This window comes from Centroberyx affinis, unplaced genomic scaffold, assembly GCF_046629955.1.
Source record: "Centroberyx affinis isolate AG114_WGS23_722 - 3 ecotype Tasmania unplaced genomic scaffold, CSIRO-AGI_Caff_v1 ptg000129l_1, whole genome shotgun sequence".
In the NCBI taxonomy this organism is placed as follows: domain Eukaryota; kingdom Metazoa; phylum Chordata; class Actinopteri; order Beryciformes; family Berycidae; genus Centroberyx; species Centroberyx affinis.
Genome location: NW_027278829.1, coordinates 31,987 through 52,139, shown reverse-complemented (window position 1 = coordinate 52,139; position 20,153 = coordinate 31,987). Strand labels below are relative to the sequence as shown.

Genomic DNA, 20,153 nt, shown 5'->3' with positions numbered 1-20,153 from the left:
TTTGCAAGATGGAGAAGTGAGTTGGGGTGTACCAGCAGCCGAGATTGTACAGTACTTGCCATGGCGATAGCATTTAAGACAGCAACTTCAACTTTAAAGCTTGTACTTTTGGGGACAGCTTAATCCCATCCAGTTCTAGGAAAAGTTTCTCAAAAGAAGAAACACCTCAAAAGTGTAGCGCAGTGTTGGGGGGGTATACAAGGTTGAGGGCATAAATCAGCCCCATAAGCAGCGTGCAAACTTTAGCAGTACTGCCGCATCCTGGCAACATCTCCTTGCCTTCAAGAAGGATGGATACATCCCGTGGATCCTCTCCATCAGCACCATGGACAACCAGGATCTTGACGATGTGTTGAGTGGCACCACTATGGCTGTCCTCCTGCATACAATTTACAAGAAAAATGTTGACAATTCTATTGAGAAACAAACTAAAATAGAATTGCTCAGATTAAATTAAATCAGATTAAATTGAGTCAAATCTATTTTACAGTGAGCCGGCATTAGTAAAACAGCCATAAATTGTGTGCCTCTGCACCTTTACAGTGCCAGGAAATCCTATGGCTTTGTAACCCTAGAGCACGTTCAATGTTTGTGAATCTACTTAATTTGAATCATTGAAAAATATCCATTTAGTTTGTTCTTCCAGATGATATAAGATTTTGTTGGCTTTTTCAATGTACCATTTGGGCCATTGCTGAGTGGAATATCTCCATCCCTTCGTCTGCCTTCCTGTCTTACTTTAGGGTTAACTTGCACTTTAAATGATAACACATTAAAATTTTAAACTGTGTCAAAAAAAAAAAAAAAAAAAAATCATGCTTTACCAGGCAATCTTCAAAAAGTTCCTCTTCTTTCTCGCCAAGGTACAGTATGAGGCTGCGGATAACAGCTTCACGTCTCATCTCAATGCTTTGGTTCTGTGAACAGATTAATATTGTGTCAATACTGAACCATTATTCATACACAATGAACTGTCAGGTGAGAACACAAGAGCATACATGTGCAAGGAGCAGTGATTTGAGCACACGGAGCAAGAGCCATGTGTGGAAAGATGGAGCGTACAGGGGCATTGAAGCTACCGAGTGCAAGGATTTGTGCTGTATGTGTACGCATGGGGCAGTGTGCGTGTGTGTGTGAGAGAGACAGTAGGTCCGTCTACCTTCAAAAAAATGTGAACAAGCACACCTGACTCAGTTTGTCCAGGAACGGCCTCAGCTTGGTCCCCACGACACCTTCCTTGGCCTTCATCAGGGCAATACGTTTTGGTGTGTAGTGGTCAAGTTTGTACATGAAGCTCTGCTCCACGGAAATTGTAGTTATTCTCCTGACTTCCTCCTTGATCTGAATTGACAAAAGATACAGGTAGGTAAATTCTGTATAGGGCGTTTTAAACCCTGTAGATATTAATGGTGGAATGAACAAGCTAGCAATTTTTACAATGATCAACTCAAAAAGAGGAACACTAATTTGGCTTCCAATTTTAACTGTGAGAGACGAACATTTCAAGTTTATTTATGTTCATGTGTTCAATCAGGAACAGTACTCCATAGTATATATCATAAAAACAAATTATTGTTACTGCCCAATGGAGCAGGCAACATTTTTAAGGGTTTATAGATTCACCTACCTCAGCTTCACAAAACAAAGCAGTTTTTGCATGACCAACTCATAACATAGGAAGCCTACTGTTTCTCCCTGTTGACACCGTTGAAACCCATCAATCTGTCCTCCTCCCTAGACCTCAACTGTCCACTGTATTGGCTCGTCCTAAGAGTAAGGTCACCCTGTAAATGAACAGACACAATTTGTGATATTAAAACAATGATATAAAACATTTAGCCACAATTTTATATTACATTACGCAGTGAAGGATAGGGAAAAATAACAACAGCAATATTATATCATGCATACATAGATTTCTACTTGCCTGACTAATGTTGCAGCGTTAGACCAATCACTCACTCCACTGGCTCATCCTGCAGCGTATCCTGGGCCTGACATGTGATACCACAACTCACTGCTGTACTGTTCTGCTTCCTGTTGATAGAAACATATGTTTATAAGACTTTGTTTTTTTAACTAACAAATTACAGATGAACTTCATGAATATAACATATAGACTAGAAAGCATTATACTGTGAAAGGTTGAGCTCCAGGTCGCATTTGTTACAGGCCAGTCTTGCCCGGTCCAATAATGGCGGCTGACATCAATTAATGTTAACGTTACATTTCCTCTCCTCTGCTTTTGACTAACCCCCCCCCCCCTCTCTATGGCAACTTTTATGCCTTTAGTTTTATAGAAGTGAAATAAATAGCGGAGCTTTCCTGCATATTTAACACTACGTGTGGATGCGGTTGTTTTTTTCTAATCTGGTAATATTAGCTAGCTAACAGTTATAACTAACGTTAAGGTAATTATTAACAGTAACATATATGGCATCAAACAAACAAGAATCAAACTATCAAAATGCACACAGACCCATATAAAATCTAAAACAGAAAGGCAATAACTTACCCGAGATAACCCAGGCATGGAGCACCTCCGTGACAATCCCAACCGTCTCTGACTCTGATCCAACCGGATCCAACCGGAAACCAACCCAACAAATCGCGGGTCTCTTGTCTTGTCCAAAGGCGCATGCGCGGATTCAAACGCGCTATACTTTTAGATTAAAATTTACATAGTATTTTTAGGTTTATGTGCAGTGACTATAAAACATTTAAATATTATGAGTAAATCTATAATAAAACTTACTCTTCCCACACAGTTAATTTATTACATGAATAAAATGAGTATATATTTAAATTTTTACTTAAGAAATTCTAGTTCTCACTGAATCTTAATATTACAATGTAGAAATTATGACAGTTAATTTAATATATTTTACTCGACCACAAAGTTCTTTTTTTCAGTGTGGCTGTAAGCAATCCAGAATCATCATAGAGTTTCTGAAACCCTTCATAACAATTCCTGTAAAGAATAATTACCGTAAACAAAGAAATCCAACTAAGCTATCAGTTGTATTTAGTATACAGAGTGCTAACCATTAAACCATGGAACCACAACACATCAACACTACTGTCTTAATTTTTATTTTTGTTTTTATTTTTTATTTTTTTGTAAAGACTCGAAAAACCAGTGTCAAACCATGACAAACTCGCAACTGTCGGTTATTTCTCATCATCGTTTTTTTTGTTTTTTTGTTTGTTTTTGCTTCTGCAGGTGAAAAAACTACATCTTTATTATATCACTAAAAGGCATTATGACAATTTACGTGTATCTCTTTTTAATATAGGAAAAAAGAAGAGAAAGGAAGTTCAAGTCTATGATTATGTGTTTGAAAACGACTTAGAATTGATGTCTTGGAATTGATGTCTGCTCTATCACTGCTGTCTTTACAGGATCATGTCATGATATATGCTTGATGTCAGATTGTTATTCATATCATATCTCAGATATGTTTAGTATCAACTGCATGACATACATCACATACAAGGGACTGGAGCGGACAGATGCATCATGAATGAAACGGAAACAGAAAAAACAGAAACTGCCCCATTTATATTCTAGTTTATTATAAATGTTCAATCATGTGAAAGGAAAACATAGAAACTGCTTAAGTGATCATGATATTAAACAGAGCCTAACTATGGGGATCAGGGGGCTCTGAGTCTGGAGCCATGTCAGAGTATACATAGAGGTGAATGAGTAGCAGGGAATAGATGAACGGGGGACGGGGATAAAGAGTTCTGCAGAATGTTTTTTTCACATGCAACAAGTCAGTGTGACAGATTGGGGATAGGAGAACAGGAAAGAGTGGGTGACAGCCAGTGTTGAGTTTTGGCCTAAATTCAGTTAATATGAAAAAAGTTAAGTACAATATGTGCAATGTAATATGTGCAATGTATATTATATACAGTATATATATATATATATGGAGCAAGAACCACAAACCCAATGGAATTTAGAATCCTGCTGCAAGGCATGAATGAGTGAATGTTATTCCATTTCTGTTTTTATTGTACATCATGTTTTTATTGTTAAATCCCCCTTTGCTTCTCTTCTTATGCATATCATTGTTTTTATGCATCATTTTTTTATCTCTTAAGTTAAGTGCATTGTGCTGCATTCAAAATGTGCTATTAAAGATTGATTGATTTATTGATTGATTGATTGATTGATTGATAGATTGATTGATTGATTGATTGATAATTTCCACAAAAAAGATGTAGGCTATATTTTACATTTTTTCTTCTTTTCTTTCTGGTTTCTGGTTCTGGTTTCTGTTTGGAAATGTCTTAATAAAAATCAATAGTTTTATTCTAAATGTTATATAACCATTTTATAACCATTCAAGACATTTTCAATATAGGATGTTTACTGCTCAGTAGTAAAAAAAAAAAAAAGTAAATAAATAATAAAAAGAAATGTGTCTTTGTGTACAGTTAGTCATGGAATTCTGGACAAAATCATATCTAACAATAAAAATATCCTCAGATTTGGGTCTGAGAGATAAAATCTCATCAAATTGAAATTGAATGAATGAATTGAATGAAAAAAGTTGAGAATCACTGATGTAGGAGCTTTGAATGATCTGGACAGCCAACTAACTCTCTGAATAAAATCAAAGCAGACACAGTTGAATCTGGAAAACTTGAGCAGATTAAAAGTTGTATTAAAAGACGGAAGAAAAAGTTCTGTGGGAGAGAGGTCCTTGTTCAAGATGATGATGATGATGAAGCTGTAGAGTGGGTTGGGACAGTTTTTAGGTATAGTTGTGTGTCATCTGCATTGCAGTGGAATGATATTCCATGCCAGCTAATGACACGGCCGAGGGGGAGTATGTAAAGGGAGAACAGGATGGGGCAGAGAACCGACCCTTGAGGGACACCACAGGTGACGGGGTGTGTCTGGGACTTTGCATCTCCCAAAGAGACATACTCAGTTCTTCCAGAAAGGTAGGACTGAAACCAGTTCAGGACAGAGTCAGAGAGCCTGATGGTGCAGTGGAGGCTCTTAAGGACGATGTCATGATCAACAGTGTTGAATGTGGCAGTCAGATCAAGGAGGATCAGGAGAGATGGGGAGTCAGCATCAGCTGCCATCAGCAGGTCGTTTGTAACCCTGACCAGAGCTGTTTTCAGTGCTGTGAGCGGAATGGAAGCCAGACTGGAACTGGAAAAGAGGTTTGTTGAATTTTAGATGGTCCTGAAGCTGAGCAGCAGCCACTTTTTTCCAGCACCTTGGACAGAAATGGGAGGTTGGTAATAGGCCTGTAATTGGCAAGAACTTCTGGGTCTATGGGCTTCTTGAGAAGAGGTCTGATGACAGCAGTTTTTAGAGCAGGTGGAACATGACCAGCCTGGAGGGAATGGTTTATGACTTGGGTGATCAGGGGACACCCAAGTGTTTCTCCTTGGCAGGTAAAAGTGGGAACAGCGCCACCATCTATAGACTCCAACGTTGTGGCCAAAAATATATTGCATCGGTAGTGTATGCTTCAGAACTCCTATAGAGAGTGACAGCAAACAGGTTTAGGGAGTTTTAGCTAAAGAATGCTCGTGCAGAATTTCCTCCTCTACGACTGACCTCTGACTTCTGACCTAGCTTCACGTGTCTCTCACTGATACTATAGTGAGTAGCCCACGTTTATAATTTCTGCAAAACTAAACCATTAACATTAAGGTCCATTCATGGGCCACACATTACATCAAAGAGCTGATTCACTTGTTCCATGTACTTCAAGAAAGACGTCTGCTCAGAAAAAAACACCTTCATCTACCAACTAACTTAGATTAGCAGCCACCACCAAAGGAGCCATTCTGTTGTTAGACGTTGGAAACATTTACCTTTCACTAACCTGATTTCAGTTATGAAATTTAATCTGTACACTAAAAAGGGCAGTAGATTAAATATAGCTTTTGTTCTCTCCTTTGACTAATTAAACACAAATAGCATGACTAACTCCACAAGTTATATTCTTCGTTCATCTTCGTTTCATTGCACCAGGTGTCAGCAGTAGTTTAAATTGTGCTGTAGTAAAATGGTAAAGTCAGTGAAGGAAAATCTTCCTGAAGAGAAACACTCTGAATTCATTGCAGCTTTCTTTGTAAATTATATGTGACTGTGGTATATATGGATTGGAAAGATATAGTTTTGAGCAATCTACCAAAAAAACAACTCTCAGAGGACATAAAGCAACCTGTAGGCTATTCAAACAATAAGCAAATATTTATGTAGTCCTGTACATTGCAAAATATCCTAATAACATTTCTATATCTAATTTTCTTCATCCATGCATGGCCTAAACAAATATGATCTGTTAGGCCTACCTACATATGTTTAAATATCACAAATGGATGTGTTTTTAAATCTTTTATTATTCCTCCATTATTCTGTTATTCAATTTCTGGTTTTATTGTGTCTTTTATTGTGTCTCGTGTTTTTATTCCTTTTGTTTTTTGCCCTTATGTCTTTTTATGCATCATTTTTTTTACCTCTAATGTTAAATGCATTGCGCTGCATTCAAAAATATACCATATACCATGTAGGCCTATTTACTTTTTTAGATAGGCCTAGATTATATATATATATATATATATATATATATATATATATATATATATATATATATATATATATATATATGCGTGTGTGTGTGTATATATGTACATATATCATATGTATATATATATATGGGGTTTTTTTATGTCTTAATTTTATAATTAAAATAAAAGTTGTATTTGAAATGATTATTCTTTCACTGCTGAAAATAAGAAAAAAGAAAGAAAGAAAGAAAGAAAGAAAGAAAGAAAGAAAGAAAGAAAGAAAGAAAGAAAGAAAGAACCTTGTAGTTCCACATATGGGCTACACAGGAACAAATTGTGGTTTTCAGTCTTCTGTCTCATCTGATCTGATGTCTGTCTGGACACAGAGAGACACAGTAGTGTTTTAGAACTCCCATAGAGACTGAATGCAAATGCTTTTAGGCAGTTTTAGCTAAGGTTTTCAGCCTTTGTGTCTCGTCCGATCCGATCGTGATCCTTATTTGATCCTGTAGGAGCTTTGAATGATGTGAAGAAGCGAACTAAATCAGAGTGAAATGAAAGCAGTCACAGTAGATTCTGATTCACTGTCAGTTACCGTCATGAAGGGATGATGAGGCCACAACAGCCTGTTCTGCTCCGTGAAGGATGGATAAGCAGATATGGTTGGATGGAAAAAGTGGAAGCCAGGTGTCTCCTCCTGGTTCAAATTATCCTTTTCCTCTCCTGTATAATCTCTTTAGAACTATCCAAGTACCAGTTGAGTTAAACATTTAAACTTTTTTCATTTCATTTCATTGTCATATTCCCATATTACAGAGGCCTAGTGTTTCTAGCCGGAAAAAGAGGGAACAGCGCCACCAGCACATAGGCTCCCACATTGTGGCCAAAAATATATTGCATCCGTAGTGTTTTAGAACTTCCATAGAGAATGAATGGAAACAGGTGTAGAGAGGTCGAGCAGGAAACTCCCGCGAGTGTCACTACCACGTGACTTGGTGCTTTCTTTAAGCACCTCTCCTCGTTAGTATAGTGGTGAGTATCCCCGCCTGTCACGCGGGAGACCGGGGTTCAATTCCCCGACGGGGAGGAATCTGTTTTCTCTCTCAGAGCTTAATGGAGGCAGAGAGGAATCTGAGCTCAGACTGATGGAGACACTGAAGAACATTCAGCTGGAAGGAAGGAGGGTATGACCGGATAAATGGACTCCGTTATAGTCCAACTCAAGTAGGCTAATCCTTGCCCGGACTGAAATTAGAGTCATAGTTAATTATAGATAGGTAAAGCTACAGTAGCTGAACTGGTAAGTCAACCAATAGTGAATGGCGTGAAGAAAGGTTGTAACGTGCTTGGTCGTTTACGTTGCTCCAAGATAGCATAACAGAGCCAGACGACATCAGTATTGGGATTTCACACATGTACCACTTTATTCACCTATACTTGTCAGCCATACAATGCCTGGTCTCTACGGCACTATAATCTCTCAACATACATGTAGACTGATATAGTTTAACACGTACCAAATCGTTACTGAAGACACAAGCTACTCGTCGGGAGACAGACTGGGAGTAGTACTCAACCTGTGACTGTAACTCTCAGTAAAAACAAGGAGCGCCACCCAGTGACCCAATCCGTCACTGCAACCAAACAATGTTCCAAAAGCACAGCAGGCATATTTGCGACTGTTACTAGGTAGGCTATGTTACTGATTTATTATAGCAATCTCAAGCATTAAACAGAAGTTTGATCTTTCATCATGTTGCCATGAACATGAGTAGCGTTTGGAATTTGTCTTCAGAGTGTGAGACTCAGAAAGTTGTAATGTTTAACTGACGTGAAGCTGTTAGAAGGCAAGTCTAAGCGAAATACTACAACAAATGGTTCTACGGAATACAAAACAATGCTTTCTGGGGCCAGTTGCATAAAGCTAGTTTAAGACTAGTCTAAACCTTAGACTGGTCTTAGATTCTCAGGTTGGACTAGGTTCATTCTATCTGTTACTTAAATATGACTTATTTTGAGGTAGGAGAGATAGCCACCTCCCCCCTGGCTATTCTTGAGTTAAGAATTATGTTGCTATGGCAACGAGTCGGCCTAACTGTCAGAGCGGGAAGTTTAAATACTGAAGCTGTTTCATAAAGGATGGCATCTTTGGTTTTTGGAAAGGACCTGAAGAAGAGAGAGTCTTTGGAGACAGAAACAAACCATTAGAGATGTACAACAATCAAGAAGTAGCAGGAACAGGTAAACATAAGTGTCTATAGCAAGTTTGACTTAAGGTCACATTTAAGTCTAAGTCTGGGTTTATCTTTATGCATCTGGCCCCAGGACTGTGAAACAACAGCTTGAACAATGATGTGGCTCTTAAGGCCACATTGTCTGGCCACCTCAACACTGGCCCTGCTATCTTTGCTGGAGCTTGTCATGCTTTCATACAGTGATATATATATTACTGTCATATGTGTTTAGTAAGAATTGCATAAGGCATGGTCCCTTCACATACAAGGGAGTGGAAAAGATAGATGCATCATGAAATATATGGAAATCTATGTTAATACAGACTTGTGATTTATTGTAAGTGATGGAGAGCAAAATGGGTCACCATGAAAAATGTGTTTACACCTCGAAACGCTTTGATGTGTCTCTGTCTAATCAGTGTAAAGAACTAGTGATGTGTCGGTCGTGAACGAGTCGACTCTATGAGCCGGCTCCTCTAAGTGAACGATGAGAGCCGGCTCCCGTCTGAGAGCCGATTTCTTTTTTTCTTTATTTTATTTTGTAAATTAATACAGGACAGAATGATCTTTTCGCCACGCTGCTCGGCCACGCGCACTCCATGCACTGACTGAATGTTGTGTTGATGTGTATGTGTGTGCGACCAATCACGTGTGATGACAGACAGAACAGCAGAAAACAAGATGAGTGACAGTCGCATACGAAGTAGCATTTGGATGCATTTTAATAACATAGAGACCTAAAGGCAGAATGTAGTGCTTGATGTTTTTACATTATTTAAGGTTTTTATACCAAACATAATGTAAAATTATGGTATTCTGGAAATTATAAGATTTAGTATAATTACATTGAATAATTTAAGTGATAAATGTGCACATATACCAATCAATCTAATCTAAATTTGGCTAAATTATAAAAGCCAGAAGTGGTACTAAATGAAGAGCCGTTTGGGAGCCGAAAGAGCCGGCTCTTATTGCTGAGCTGAGCCAAATGATCTGGCTCACTAAAAAGAGCCGGAATTCCCATCACTATAAAGAACAACACAATTTTAGATTTAGGGAAACAGATCTCCCCATACCAAAAGTGAGTAAATCAGCTCTTTGTTGAAGTAGTGTGTGGCCCTTAAAAGGACCTTTGGGTGGATGTGATTCCAGGCGGTTTACTTGGAGCTGGTGTACTTGGTGACCGCCTTAGTGCCCTCGGACACGGCGTGCTTGGCCAGCTCACCGGGCAGCAGCAGGCGGACGGCGGTCTGGATCTCCCTGGAGGTGATGGTGGAGCGCTTGTTGTAGTGAGCCAGGCGAGACGACTCACCGGCGATGCGCTCGAAGATGTCGTTGACGAAGGAGTTCATGATGCCCATGGCCTTGGACGAGATGCCGGTGTCGGGATGGACCTGCTTCAGCACCTTGTACACGTAGATGGCGTAGCTCTCCTTCCTGGTCTTTCTGCGCTTCTTGCCGCCCTTGCCGGCGGTTTTGGTCACGGCTTTCTTGGAGCCCTTCTTGGGCGCTGACTTAGCGGGTTCAGGCATGACGAGATCTCGGTACTTTACAGCAGAGAATGAGCTGAGAGGAGCAGAGCGGATGGTTTTGGAGGCAGCTGATGCAAATAGAGCTGTGCTGTCCCTCCTATACGATTGGTTGAGTTTTGCAGCCACACTGGGCATGCGCTGAACAAGGAACCCTCTTCCACAGAACTAGAATGGATAGATCTGATATTCCCATTCAAGTACGACTGTGTTGCTATGTTGTTGGCTGGCCTGGTACACTAAATACTACAGAAAAAGACTATAAAAACTTTTTGAAACGCAGCATGTGTGCATGAATTCATAAAGTCTTTCATGATGAAATCATCAGTTTGCTGAACATGTCAGTGTCAGTTAAACATTACAACTTTCTGAGTTTCACACGCTGAAGACAAACTGAACTACTACTCATTTTAACTACTCATTTTCATGGCAACATGACGAAAGATCAAGTTACTGCTTCATGCTAGAGATTACTATGATAAATCAGTAACACACCTTTCTATCTATTATATTTCTGTCTCAAATCATTCAATTCCACAGAAAGATTTAATGCCTAATCCGTATTTACGCAGTAAAGGGATTGAGATTCTAGATTCAGATTCATGAACTAAACAGACCCTGTTAGTCAGGTTCCACCGAGATTTGAACTAGGATCGCTGGATTCAGAGTCTGCATGAAGTTCAGAACTGGCAGGCTCTTTAAGCATTTTAGCAGAAAGTGTTGTTGGCTATTAATGTGTGATTTATAAACAGTATATTTTGTTTCATTTTTAAAAACAGCGCGGAGGCAAAACGTTTCTGTGAATACGCTGTGTGGGTATTTGTTAAGTTTCAATAATTAAAACACAAAAAGGATTTCCTCTTTTAAAAATGAAGTGGTTGGCTCTTAAAAGAGCCTTTGTGTTTGATGTTGTCCGGTAAATGAAGTTAACCTCCGAAGCCGTACAGAGTGCGGCCCTGCCTCTTCAGAGCATACACCACATCCATGGCGGTGACGGTCTTTCTCTTGGCGTGCTCGGTGTAGGTGACGGCATCACGGATGACGTTCTCCAGGAAGACCTTGAGCACCCCGCGGGTCTCCTCGTAGATGAGACCGGAGATGCGCTTGACTCCGCCGCGGCGAGCCAGACGGCGGATGGCGGGTTTGGTGATTCCCTGGATGTTATCACGGAGAACTTTCCGGTGCCGCTTGGCGCCTCCTTTACCGAGTCCCTTTCCTCCTTTGCCTCTTCCGCTCATCTTGCTGCTTTTCAAAGTCAAGAAACAATGATGTCAACCGCTCCGCCGAGCTCGTCTATAAAGCTGATCTGAGGACGTGAGTGAAGCAGGAGGCGCGCGCTGTGCGGGGCGGGGCGGGGCGGCCTCTCCTGCAGCTTAAAGAGACACCGCACGATCAGTTCGCATCATGAATATGAATACAACAAAACACTTTACAGTTTGACCTGCTGACTGTCTGCTCTCATCCCCTTTCTATGGAAGTCCATTCCCGCCACTCAATAAAATGGAAAACGACTAAATTCTGACATTATATTTCACAAGTCTGACTTTTTTCCTTGTAAAAACTCTGAGATATAAACTCAGAAAATAAACAGAAAAGTCAGAATTGTGAGGAATAGTCAGAATTGTGAGAAATAAAGTCAGACTCGTGAGATAAAAAGTCAGAATTCGGAAAAAAAAGTCACAATTTAGTCGTTTTTTATTGTATTGAGTGGCGGGAATGGGCTTCCATACCTTTCTGCCGAAGACTGATAATACGAAGCCAAAACTCTTGATTTGATCTCTGAAATTTTTCTCCATTACATAAGCATCAATTATCCATTAAAAATAACAGCTTTAAAAAAGTAAGGTTAGTATCATATGGGTTTATAAAGGATTTATCCATGGGTTGATTCACAGAGACACTAGTAATTAAGGGTTTTTTAACGCCCTTTACAGGTTATGTAGAAATGAATGGAAAAGGTTCCTGTCTCCCTGAAATTTACATTGAATTAGAAAGTGAGGAGTCAAGATTAAGGGGGTGTTTTAGGAGGTTTCGATGAATCCACGCCATTAATAACTCCCTTGATTAATTTTAAGGGGGTTTTGCATGTATTAAGGGGTGAATTAATGTAAATTAATGAAAATGTAAGGTTATTTTAAGGGATTACTGGTCCATAGAGTGCTACCTCTTTGGGGGTTAAGCAGCTATTAAAAGATTAACTTTTCCTTTCTCTCAAGTCATTTCCATTTCTTTGACTCATATTCATGTTTATATTAGGGGCCTCTGGAAATTTAACTGGTTTGGGCAGATATGGACGAGATTCCGGTCAGAGAATCGGGTCAGAGAAGATTTTCAGTTCGATAGACAGTTGGATGTGTGTGGTCTACAAAGAGAGAAACAATAACAAAACATATGAATAGTATATGAATTAACCGCAAGTATACAGATGTTTCAAACCTTTACAATACCGCTTTAACAAAACTGTAACATCGGCTATCCTATTAGCAGCAACAATAAAGCTATTCTTAATTACTCAGCATTAGCAATGAACCTATCACAATATTAAATGATTCCAACTGGATGGTGTTTATGATACAGCCTGATGATAACCATTTGACCATTTTAATAGTATAGGCATGTATACTTCTCAAGATAATTCTCAAATAATCAAACTAAGTGTTAATACACATCACAAGAAGGCGACCAGCAATTATAACGTGTTGACCAAATAATCAAAGGCAAAATATATCCGCCATGCTGTGCGCTCTCAACTCAATTAACACTGGGAATCAATTACTACCAAAACGGTTATATACTCGCTACGGCTCGTTAAGCTGTCTCACAGTCACGCTAAACTCACTGCAGGCTTTCTCACAATGTTAGTAGCTGGAGAGGAAAGGCATTGGTGGACCAAGTCACTGGTGAACTTAGTTCTACGAAAACTACATTGAAGGAAAATTCCAGTGTGTTCTGAGTTAGTCCCAGAGATATCAGGCTCGTCTGGCTATTGGTTGATGTTCAAGCTAAGGAGCCATCTGGGCAACGGAGATGACTCAGTATTGGGGGGGAAAAAACAAGAATTAAACATGAGTCTGTGTTTGAGATACTGTGTAAATTTACAGTTTTATTTATTACAGATTCCTCTTTAAATAAGTCCTTTACTTTGGTACGTTGTGGCAACACGTTCAAATCTCGCCAGTCTGCAACACTGAGAGAGGGGGGTGATCAAAATTATATATATAGGATACAGTATATATTCAGCCAAGAGCTGAGCTGAATAGCCTACTCAAGTATGTAGTGAGTATTGGTTGTTGTAGGCTATATACTGGATGTTATTTGCAGCTAGTTTAAGGAAACGTTTAAAAAAAATGAACGTTACATGTTTGTAGTACGAAGCTAGATGAATTTGCACAGGGAAACTAATGTTAAAATAATCATTAGTCGGGAAAACTCTTGTTACGTGAGTGTGTGGCTCTTAAAAGAGCCTTTGTTTCGGTGTGGAGAAGCTGGTGAGTTTACTTCTTGGCGGGCTTCTCGGTCTTCTTGGGCAGCAGCACCGCCTGGATGTTGGGCAGCACGCCGCCCTGAGCGATGGTGACTCCGCCCAGCAGCTTGTTGAGCTCCTCGTCGTTGCGGACGGCCAGCTGCAGGTGACGGGGGATGATACGGGTCTTCTTGTTGTCGCGAGCGGCGTTGCCGGCCAACTCCAGGATCTCAGCGGTCAGGTACTCGAGCACCGCCGCCAGGTACACCGGGGCTCCGGCACCGACGCGCTCGGCGTAGTTTCCTTTGCGCAGCAGCCTGTGAACACGACCGACCGGGAACTGAAGACCGGCACGAGAGGAGCGGGTCTTTGCCTTGGCACGAGCCTTGCCGCCGGTTTTACCACGACCAGACATTTTGGTTGTTTTCTTGAGATCAGAGAATCAGAAAATAATCTGACGACATCGGGAACCGGTTTATATCTTCCCCGAGGTGCTTGTTCATTGGTCAGTTGTAACTTCAAAATCGTCGCCCAATCAGAAAACTGCTGGTGTCAAGTTAACAGAACAAATAACACTTCCGCTGTGCAGTGTATTGGATTTTCAAAATAAAACGTGACAAACATGACAAACTAAATGTAAATTTCACAGAGGAGGATTAGAGCCACGTGAAATTTCTGATATGAAAGTCATAAAGATTCTCAGAACTCAAATACATTTTTCACATGTGATGGATTAACTCTCATGTTACGTCAGATCTGACCAATTTAAAACTTTTTACTGTCATAAACATGGTTTCTTTTATCTGATTACCATAACATCCTCCACACAGGGCATCACAAAACAAAAAATATCACGTTTTAGTTTAACACAATTTTTAGTGAAGAGAAGCTGTTTCATTCAAATTTAGGACATCTGTGTTGTTTCCAGTCATAGAAAATGAATGAAGAGCAAAGATTACCAAATCCAGATTTCAGGAGTTTACACAAAGGTCCTTTTGAGGGCCATTGCTAACCATTGTACTTTTATTTTAATACTTTTATAAATAAAATGAATACATAAAACCAAATCGGACGGCAGTATTGTGTATTTAAGCTCCACACTGGTGATGTGTTCATCACTTTGTTTCATCTATTCCTCACAGTTTTGGAATAACACTGACATACAGTATTTTAGATTAAATAGATGTTATCTTTCCACAATGTATTTGTTTAAACCTCCCTTGTTTTTAATCGCCTTTTCGTTGTACATGAGCATGTTGTGCCATGAACATTAACTGTGGGAATGTTTTGCATTTCATCACCACATGGCAGGGAAATAGACGTGATTATAATCAAATGTCACAGCCAATGAGCTGGGTAGATGGTAAATATTGGTTGGAAACAAGTGGCATGGTGAGAAGTTAGTTGTGTGTTTTATATCATTTAGACATAATTACTGGGAATGAGGTTATTTTAGAATTGCTGTCACTGTAATGTTTTTGTTGCAGTGGAATAAACTTTTAGTAAATATGGAGGTGGCTCTTAAAAGAGCCGTTGTGTTTGTGGTCTGGCAGGGGGGTTTAAGCTCGCTCTCCGCGGATGCGGCGGGCCAGCTGTATGTCCTTGGGCATGATGGTGACCCTCTTGGCGTGTATGGCGCACAGGTTGGTGTCCTCAAAGAGGCCGACCAGGTAAGCCTCGCTAGCCTCCTGCAGAGCCATGACAGCGGAGCTCTGGAAGCGCAGGTCGGTCTTGAAATCCTGAGCGATTTCTCTGACCAGGCGCTGGAAGGGCAGCTTGCGGATGAGCAGCTCTGTGGATTTCTGGTAGCGCCGGATCTCTCTGAGAGCCACGGTACCGGGCCTGTAACGGTGGGGCTTCTTCACACCGCCGGTGGCCGGGGCGCTTTTCCTGGCAGCCTTGGTGGCGAGCTGCTTCCTGGGAGCTTTTCCTCCGGTGGATTTACGGGCGGTCTGCTTGGTTCTGGCCATGGCTCAAAGCTCTGCTCTTCCTTCTTTACAGGAGAAGAAAATATGTGGCTTGAGACTGAACGTCGGCTTTATATAGCCAACGCCGGAGCGCTGCTACACGCTGATTGGCCTGCCCGACAGGAGGCGCGAGCTTCATCAGATCAACCAGGCCTATTGGAGGAAAGGCGCTTTGGAAAGCCCGCCCAAAATTCAAACTAAACCACTAAACCACAATTCAAAGCGCTCCTCCACAGCAGCTGAGTCTAACGGCGGCAGAAAGGCTTTTACTATTTTCAATCACTTTTTTCACTCATATGTGGAAAAGATAACCAGCAAAATCATGATCAAAATACAAGACAATATAAGATAAGATAAGATTAAAACACAATGAACAAAAATAAACTAAAACAATTAAGTAATATGTAATAATTAGTAGCTAATAGTTAAAGTAACACAGTAATAGAATATAAACACACTTTGTGGAGTGTGAGGAATGAAAAACACATTAATTTATGATTTATTAAAAAAAATCATACAATTTATTAATAACTATACAAGCTATATTTACAGTAGTTGTACATGTATGAAGATATTCTAGCATTAATATGTATTTATGGTTGGTTTATGTAGATGGATCTGTGTAGAATACTCTAAAGAGAAAAGTAGAGGAAACAGAAAAGGTGCAGAGTGGGAAATGAGCAGCAGCCCAAAGCATCTTCAGTCAGACTGTGGAGTCAAACCTGCCATGAGTCCAGAGGATTAAAAAAGTATCAAACAACAAAGTACTGATCTCTTCACTCGCCACACTATGTAATGAAGAAGTATCAACATCTACATAGTTTTACAATTTATAAGAATAAGTCACACATAGTGTCACTTATCCGCAGTTATGTTTTCTATAATCTACAAAGAAATAAACAGCAGTTAACAGAAGCAGTAAACATTGTGGCCAGTTGATTGAAAATGTAACTCAAGTGTTTTTCTGGTGTGTGGTGTGGGGGGGGTAATCTGCCACATCAACAACATCTGATATCAGTTGATAGGCTTATAGTTAAAAAAAGAAGATGCTCTTTCATGAAGGTTGTGGGTGGCTCTTAAAAGAGCCTTTTGGGTAAAGTAAAGCCGGAAGCTTACTTCTTCTTCGGTGCTGCTTTCTTAGCTGCAGTCTTTGCTTTGGGCTTGGCAGCTTTCTTCGCGGCAGGTTTCTTGGCAGCAGCGGGCTTCTTCGCCACCTTCTTGGGACTCTTGGTCGGCTTCTTGGGGCTCTTCGCTGCTTTCTTGACCGCTGTGGGCTTCTTCGCCTTCTTCGGAGATTTCTTAGCGACTGCAGCCTTCTTGGCTACAGGCTTCTTCTTCGGGCTCTTGGTGACTTTCTTAGCAGCGGGCTTCTTGGCTTTCGGAGCTGCTTTCTTGGCAGCCGGCTTCTTGGCCTTCTCAGCCTTTTTGGCGACCTTGAAGGAGCCGGAGGCCCCGGTCCCCTTGGTCTGGACCAGGTCGCCTTTTTCCACCAGCTTCTTGATGGCGATCTTGACGCGGGTCTTGTTCTTGTCCACGTCGTAGCCTTCGGCAGCCAGGCTCTTCTTGACGGCGGCCAGAGACACGCCGCTCCGCTCCTTGGAGGCGGACACGGCTTTAACGATCAGCTCACCGACGCTGGGGCCGCTCTTCTTCGGTCTGGGAGCCTTCTTCTTCGCGGCTTTAGCCGGGGCAGGAGCGGGTGCTGGAGCGACTTCTGCCATTTCGTCTTCTCTCTCTCTCTCGGTCTGCTTCTCACAGCTCTACAGAGTCTGACTGGACTGTTTGTCGACGCAGAGCAAGAGGCGGGACTTATACACAGCATGAGGACCGTGTAGACTCAACACACACAGCCGCTCTGTCTGTCCTGTTGAAATGTGGCGACACTTGTGTTTTCTCTTCCACATTTTAGGGATAAAAGACGCAGATCGGAGCACTTTTCAAGTGGAACTGTTATTGGAGCAGTGACGAAACTTCTTTCCTCTCGGGATGACGTCATGTTTAGCGCTGAGGAGACTTTCGTTTTATTCAGGGAAGCTTCAAACCTCTCTGATACACCGGCACAGTGTTCGGCTCGCAGCGGGTTTTCTTCACATTTCGTCTCCTAAAATGGTTTAAAGTGCTTTAGATGGCAGACAACACTGTTTGTCCAGTAAGCAGATGTGTCTGATGAGGGAATAAAAGTAAACATACTGTAGTGGTGTGACTTGTTTTGTTTTAATCAGCAGATGTTTTGGTGTCGGTAAACACACTGATGCTGGCAGCGACTTCGGGCGGGTTAGGCTGAAATATCACTCTGCATTTATCTTTTTTATTGTGTGGAGAACTACATTGTCAGTGTTTACTCTGTGATTTTATGCAACAGTTGCTTGGAGGTCATTTTAATTTTGGTTCCACAATTGCTCCCTGTTTTTATTTTATCCCAGTACTGAATCTGGTGCAGGTTACAGCGTTTCTGTTTGATACAAAATTAACAATGTGTGATTCTCAGCTCTGCTCAGTTTTGGAACTTCAGTTTTGTCTCTGATTAACAATATGTTCTTGTTTCTTGCTGGATAAATTAAGAGGAACAGAGAAAATACATTTTAACAGAGGGATTAGGCTAGGCAAATCAGACACTGTAATATTAACGTGTCTCTTTCAGGTGTCCACTGTTAGAATATTGTAAGTGTGTTCAAAGTTGATTATAGGCCTACTGTCTTTCGAGACATCGGTCGTTGTTGTTGTTGTTTCCCCTGTAAATTATCATTATTAGGTGGCTAGTATTAGTAGGCTAGCAGTAGTAAAATGCTAATGTGCACAGAGAATCATCCTAGTACAGGCTCTTGTAATATTACGACTTGACTGCAACTTTTTTCTGATTGCTTAGGCTATTTTTGCAAAACTCTACACACTAACCACAAAACCTTACACCAAACCAGCAAAACATTATACATCTCTTGCAAAAGCAAACAATTCTTGAGAAACTCTTCAAACTCTTTGAAAAATTATGTTTTTGCGTCAATACAGTACACACAAACCATCATTTGAATAAGCACACGAAGCACCAACTACGCACTGATAGTATAAATGAAAAACACTTGTGGCTTTTGCTTTGTCTGTGTGCAGGGCAGAGCAGTTTGCAATAAAGTTTTGTCATACATGTAGTAAACACACATACAAACATCCAAATGTGTAAAGTATGGATGTGTATTCCGAATAACACACTATCAATACAAATAAGGGGGAAAAGTTTTTTTTTTTTCTCTCAAAATGTTCTATAGTAACACTCCTCAAACAACAAAAGCGCAGTAGAAGAAAACAAAAACATTTGTGCTAGAAACAGAACAGAACAGAAAAAAATATCTGGCCATAAGTTTACAGTGTTGCTAGAAGAGTATAAATTGCAAACTGAGTGTAAAGCAGTAAGTTGTGTTTACAGTTTTGCAAAAAGTGTGTTATAAAATGACAAACTGAGTGTAAAGCAGAGAATGTGTGTTCAGTTTGGCACACTTGGTAAATGCATTGGCTACAAGTGTTAATGGTTTCAGAGATAGAGCTTCAAGAATCACTGTTAGTGTTTAAGCATTCAGAAAAAAACTGTAAGTTGACTGTATTAAAATAAATCTAAATAATCTACCTTATTTTACTCATGTAAAACGAATACAATGTGTTTAAGTTACACCAACTTAATTAAATTGTTTTACTGCAATTTAAGGAATATATATGTACAATCTACATAATTAACTGAAGTCTTTCCAACATAACCTAAACATGTTAATCCAACAACAGCAATGCAAATTCGTTTAACTTATGCTAAATGTATTTCAACCAATTGGGCTAAGTTAATTGAAATATGTCAACAGGTTCCACACAAATTAATTCAGTTAACACAACAAGTTTATTTTATTTCCTTTATTCAGGGCAGTAATAAAGGCAGTGGTACAAGAAATGAACTATTTTTGCCACAAAAAACAAGGCAAACAGTAAATTGTTAGTCTCGCCATGTTTTTGAGTTGCATCACCCTGTCAATGATGTACAGACAGATTTGGCATTATTAGAAGTAGGCTACTGCTGAAATGATTATTCGATCGACCAAAAATTAATCATCATCAGTCGCTGCCCGCATCAAGTTCAAGTCCTTGATGCTCGCCTACAAAGCAGCAACCAAAATGGTTCCGACCTACCTGAACTCCCTCATTCAGGTCTACGCTCCCTCCCGCCCACTACACTATGCCAAGGAGCGGCTCCTGGTGCTGCCACCACAACAAGGCGCTGATTCTCTAGACAGACTCTTCTTCTGTGGTTCCTCGGTGGTGGAACGAGTTACCAAACTCCATCCGATCCGCAGAGTCCCTCTCAATGTTTAAGAAAAGGCTAAAGACCCAGCTCTTTAGTGAACACCTTCTCACCTGATGGACTGTGTAATCCAAA

General features: G+C 40.4%; 4 protein-coding genes and 1 non-coding gene across 7 annotated transcripts; 1 reads left to right on the top strand and 4 right to left on the bottom strand.

Moving 5' to 3' along the window:
- Positions 1-7,564: 7,564 nt before the first annotated feature.
- Positions 7,565-7,636, top strand: trnad-guc (transfer RNA aspartic acid (anticodon GUC)). Its single transcript has one exon. It is a non-coding gene; the product is annotated as a tRNA-Asp (tRNA).
- A 2,304-nt stretch (positions 7,637-9,940) lies between these two features.
- On the bottom strand, positions 9,941-18,605 carry LOC139652962 (histone H2A-like). 3 transcript variants are annotated; one of them, XM_071529911.1, is made up of 3 exons: positions 18,585-18,605; positions 13,818-14,202; positions 9,941-10,263 (listed from the first exon to the last, which is right to left on the bottom strand). In XM_071529911.1, exons 2-3 carry the CDS (start codon positions 14,188-14,190, stop codon positions 9,941-9,943), a joined length of 696 nt encoding a protein of 231 aa, XP_071386012.1. In that variant the 5' UTR covers positions 14,191-14,202; positions 18,585-18,605. The 3 variants fall into 3 exon arrangements, with proteins under 3 accessions (XP_071386012.1, XP_071385997.1, XP_071386003.1); XM_071529896.1 differs by lacking the exon at positions 18,585-18,605 and having other exon boundaries at positions 13,818-14,190; XM_071529902.1 differs by lacking the exon at positions 18,585-18,605 and having other exon boundaries at positions 9,941-10,220; positions 13,823-14,190.
- On the bottom strand, positions 11,239-11,550 carry LOC139653018 (histone H4). The gene has a single exon (XM_071529969.1). The coding sequence runs from the start codon at positions 11,548-11,550 to the stop codon at positions 11,239-11,241; it is 312 nt and encodes a 103-aa protein (XP_071386070.1).
- On the bottom strand, positions 15,335-15,745 carry LOC139652993 (histone H3). The gene has a single exon (XM_071529935.1). It carries the CDS (start codon positions 15,743-15,745, stop codon positions 15,335-15,337), a length of 411 nt encoding a protein of 136 aa, XP_071386036.1.
- Positions 16,855-17,463, bottom strand: LOC139652984 (histone H1-like). The gene has a single exon (XM_071529923.1). The coding sequence runs from the start codon at positions 17,461-17,463 to the stop codon at positions 16,855-16,857; it is 609 nt and encodes a 202-aa protein (XP_071386024.1).
- Positions 18,606-20,153: the final 1,548 nt, after the last annotated feature.

Bases quoted from the DNA above. Each gene is read 5' to 3' on its own strand.
- LOC139653018 (XM_071529969.1), bottom strand. From the start codon at position 11,550: ATGAGCGGAAGAGGCAAAGGAGGAAAGGGACTCGGTAAAGGAGGCGCC.
- LOC139652962 (XM_071529911.1), bottom strand. From the start codon at position 14,190: ATGTCTGGTCGTGGTAAAACCGGCGGCAAGGCTCGTGCCAAGGCAAAG. The intron at 10,264-13,817 runs CCAAGAAGTAAA...AGAAAGCCGTGA, and splicing joins CAAGAAGACCGAGAAGCCCG to CCAAAACCGCCGGCAAGGGC.
- LOC139652993 (XM_071529935.1), bottom strand. From the start codon at position 15,745: ATGGCCAGAACCAAGCAGACCGCCCGTAAATCCACCGGAGGAAAAGCT.
- LOC139652984 (XM_071529923.1), bottom strand. From the start codon at position 17,463: ATGGCAGAAGTCGCTCCAGCACCCGCTCCTGCCCCGGCTAAAGCCGCG.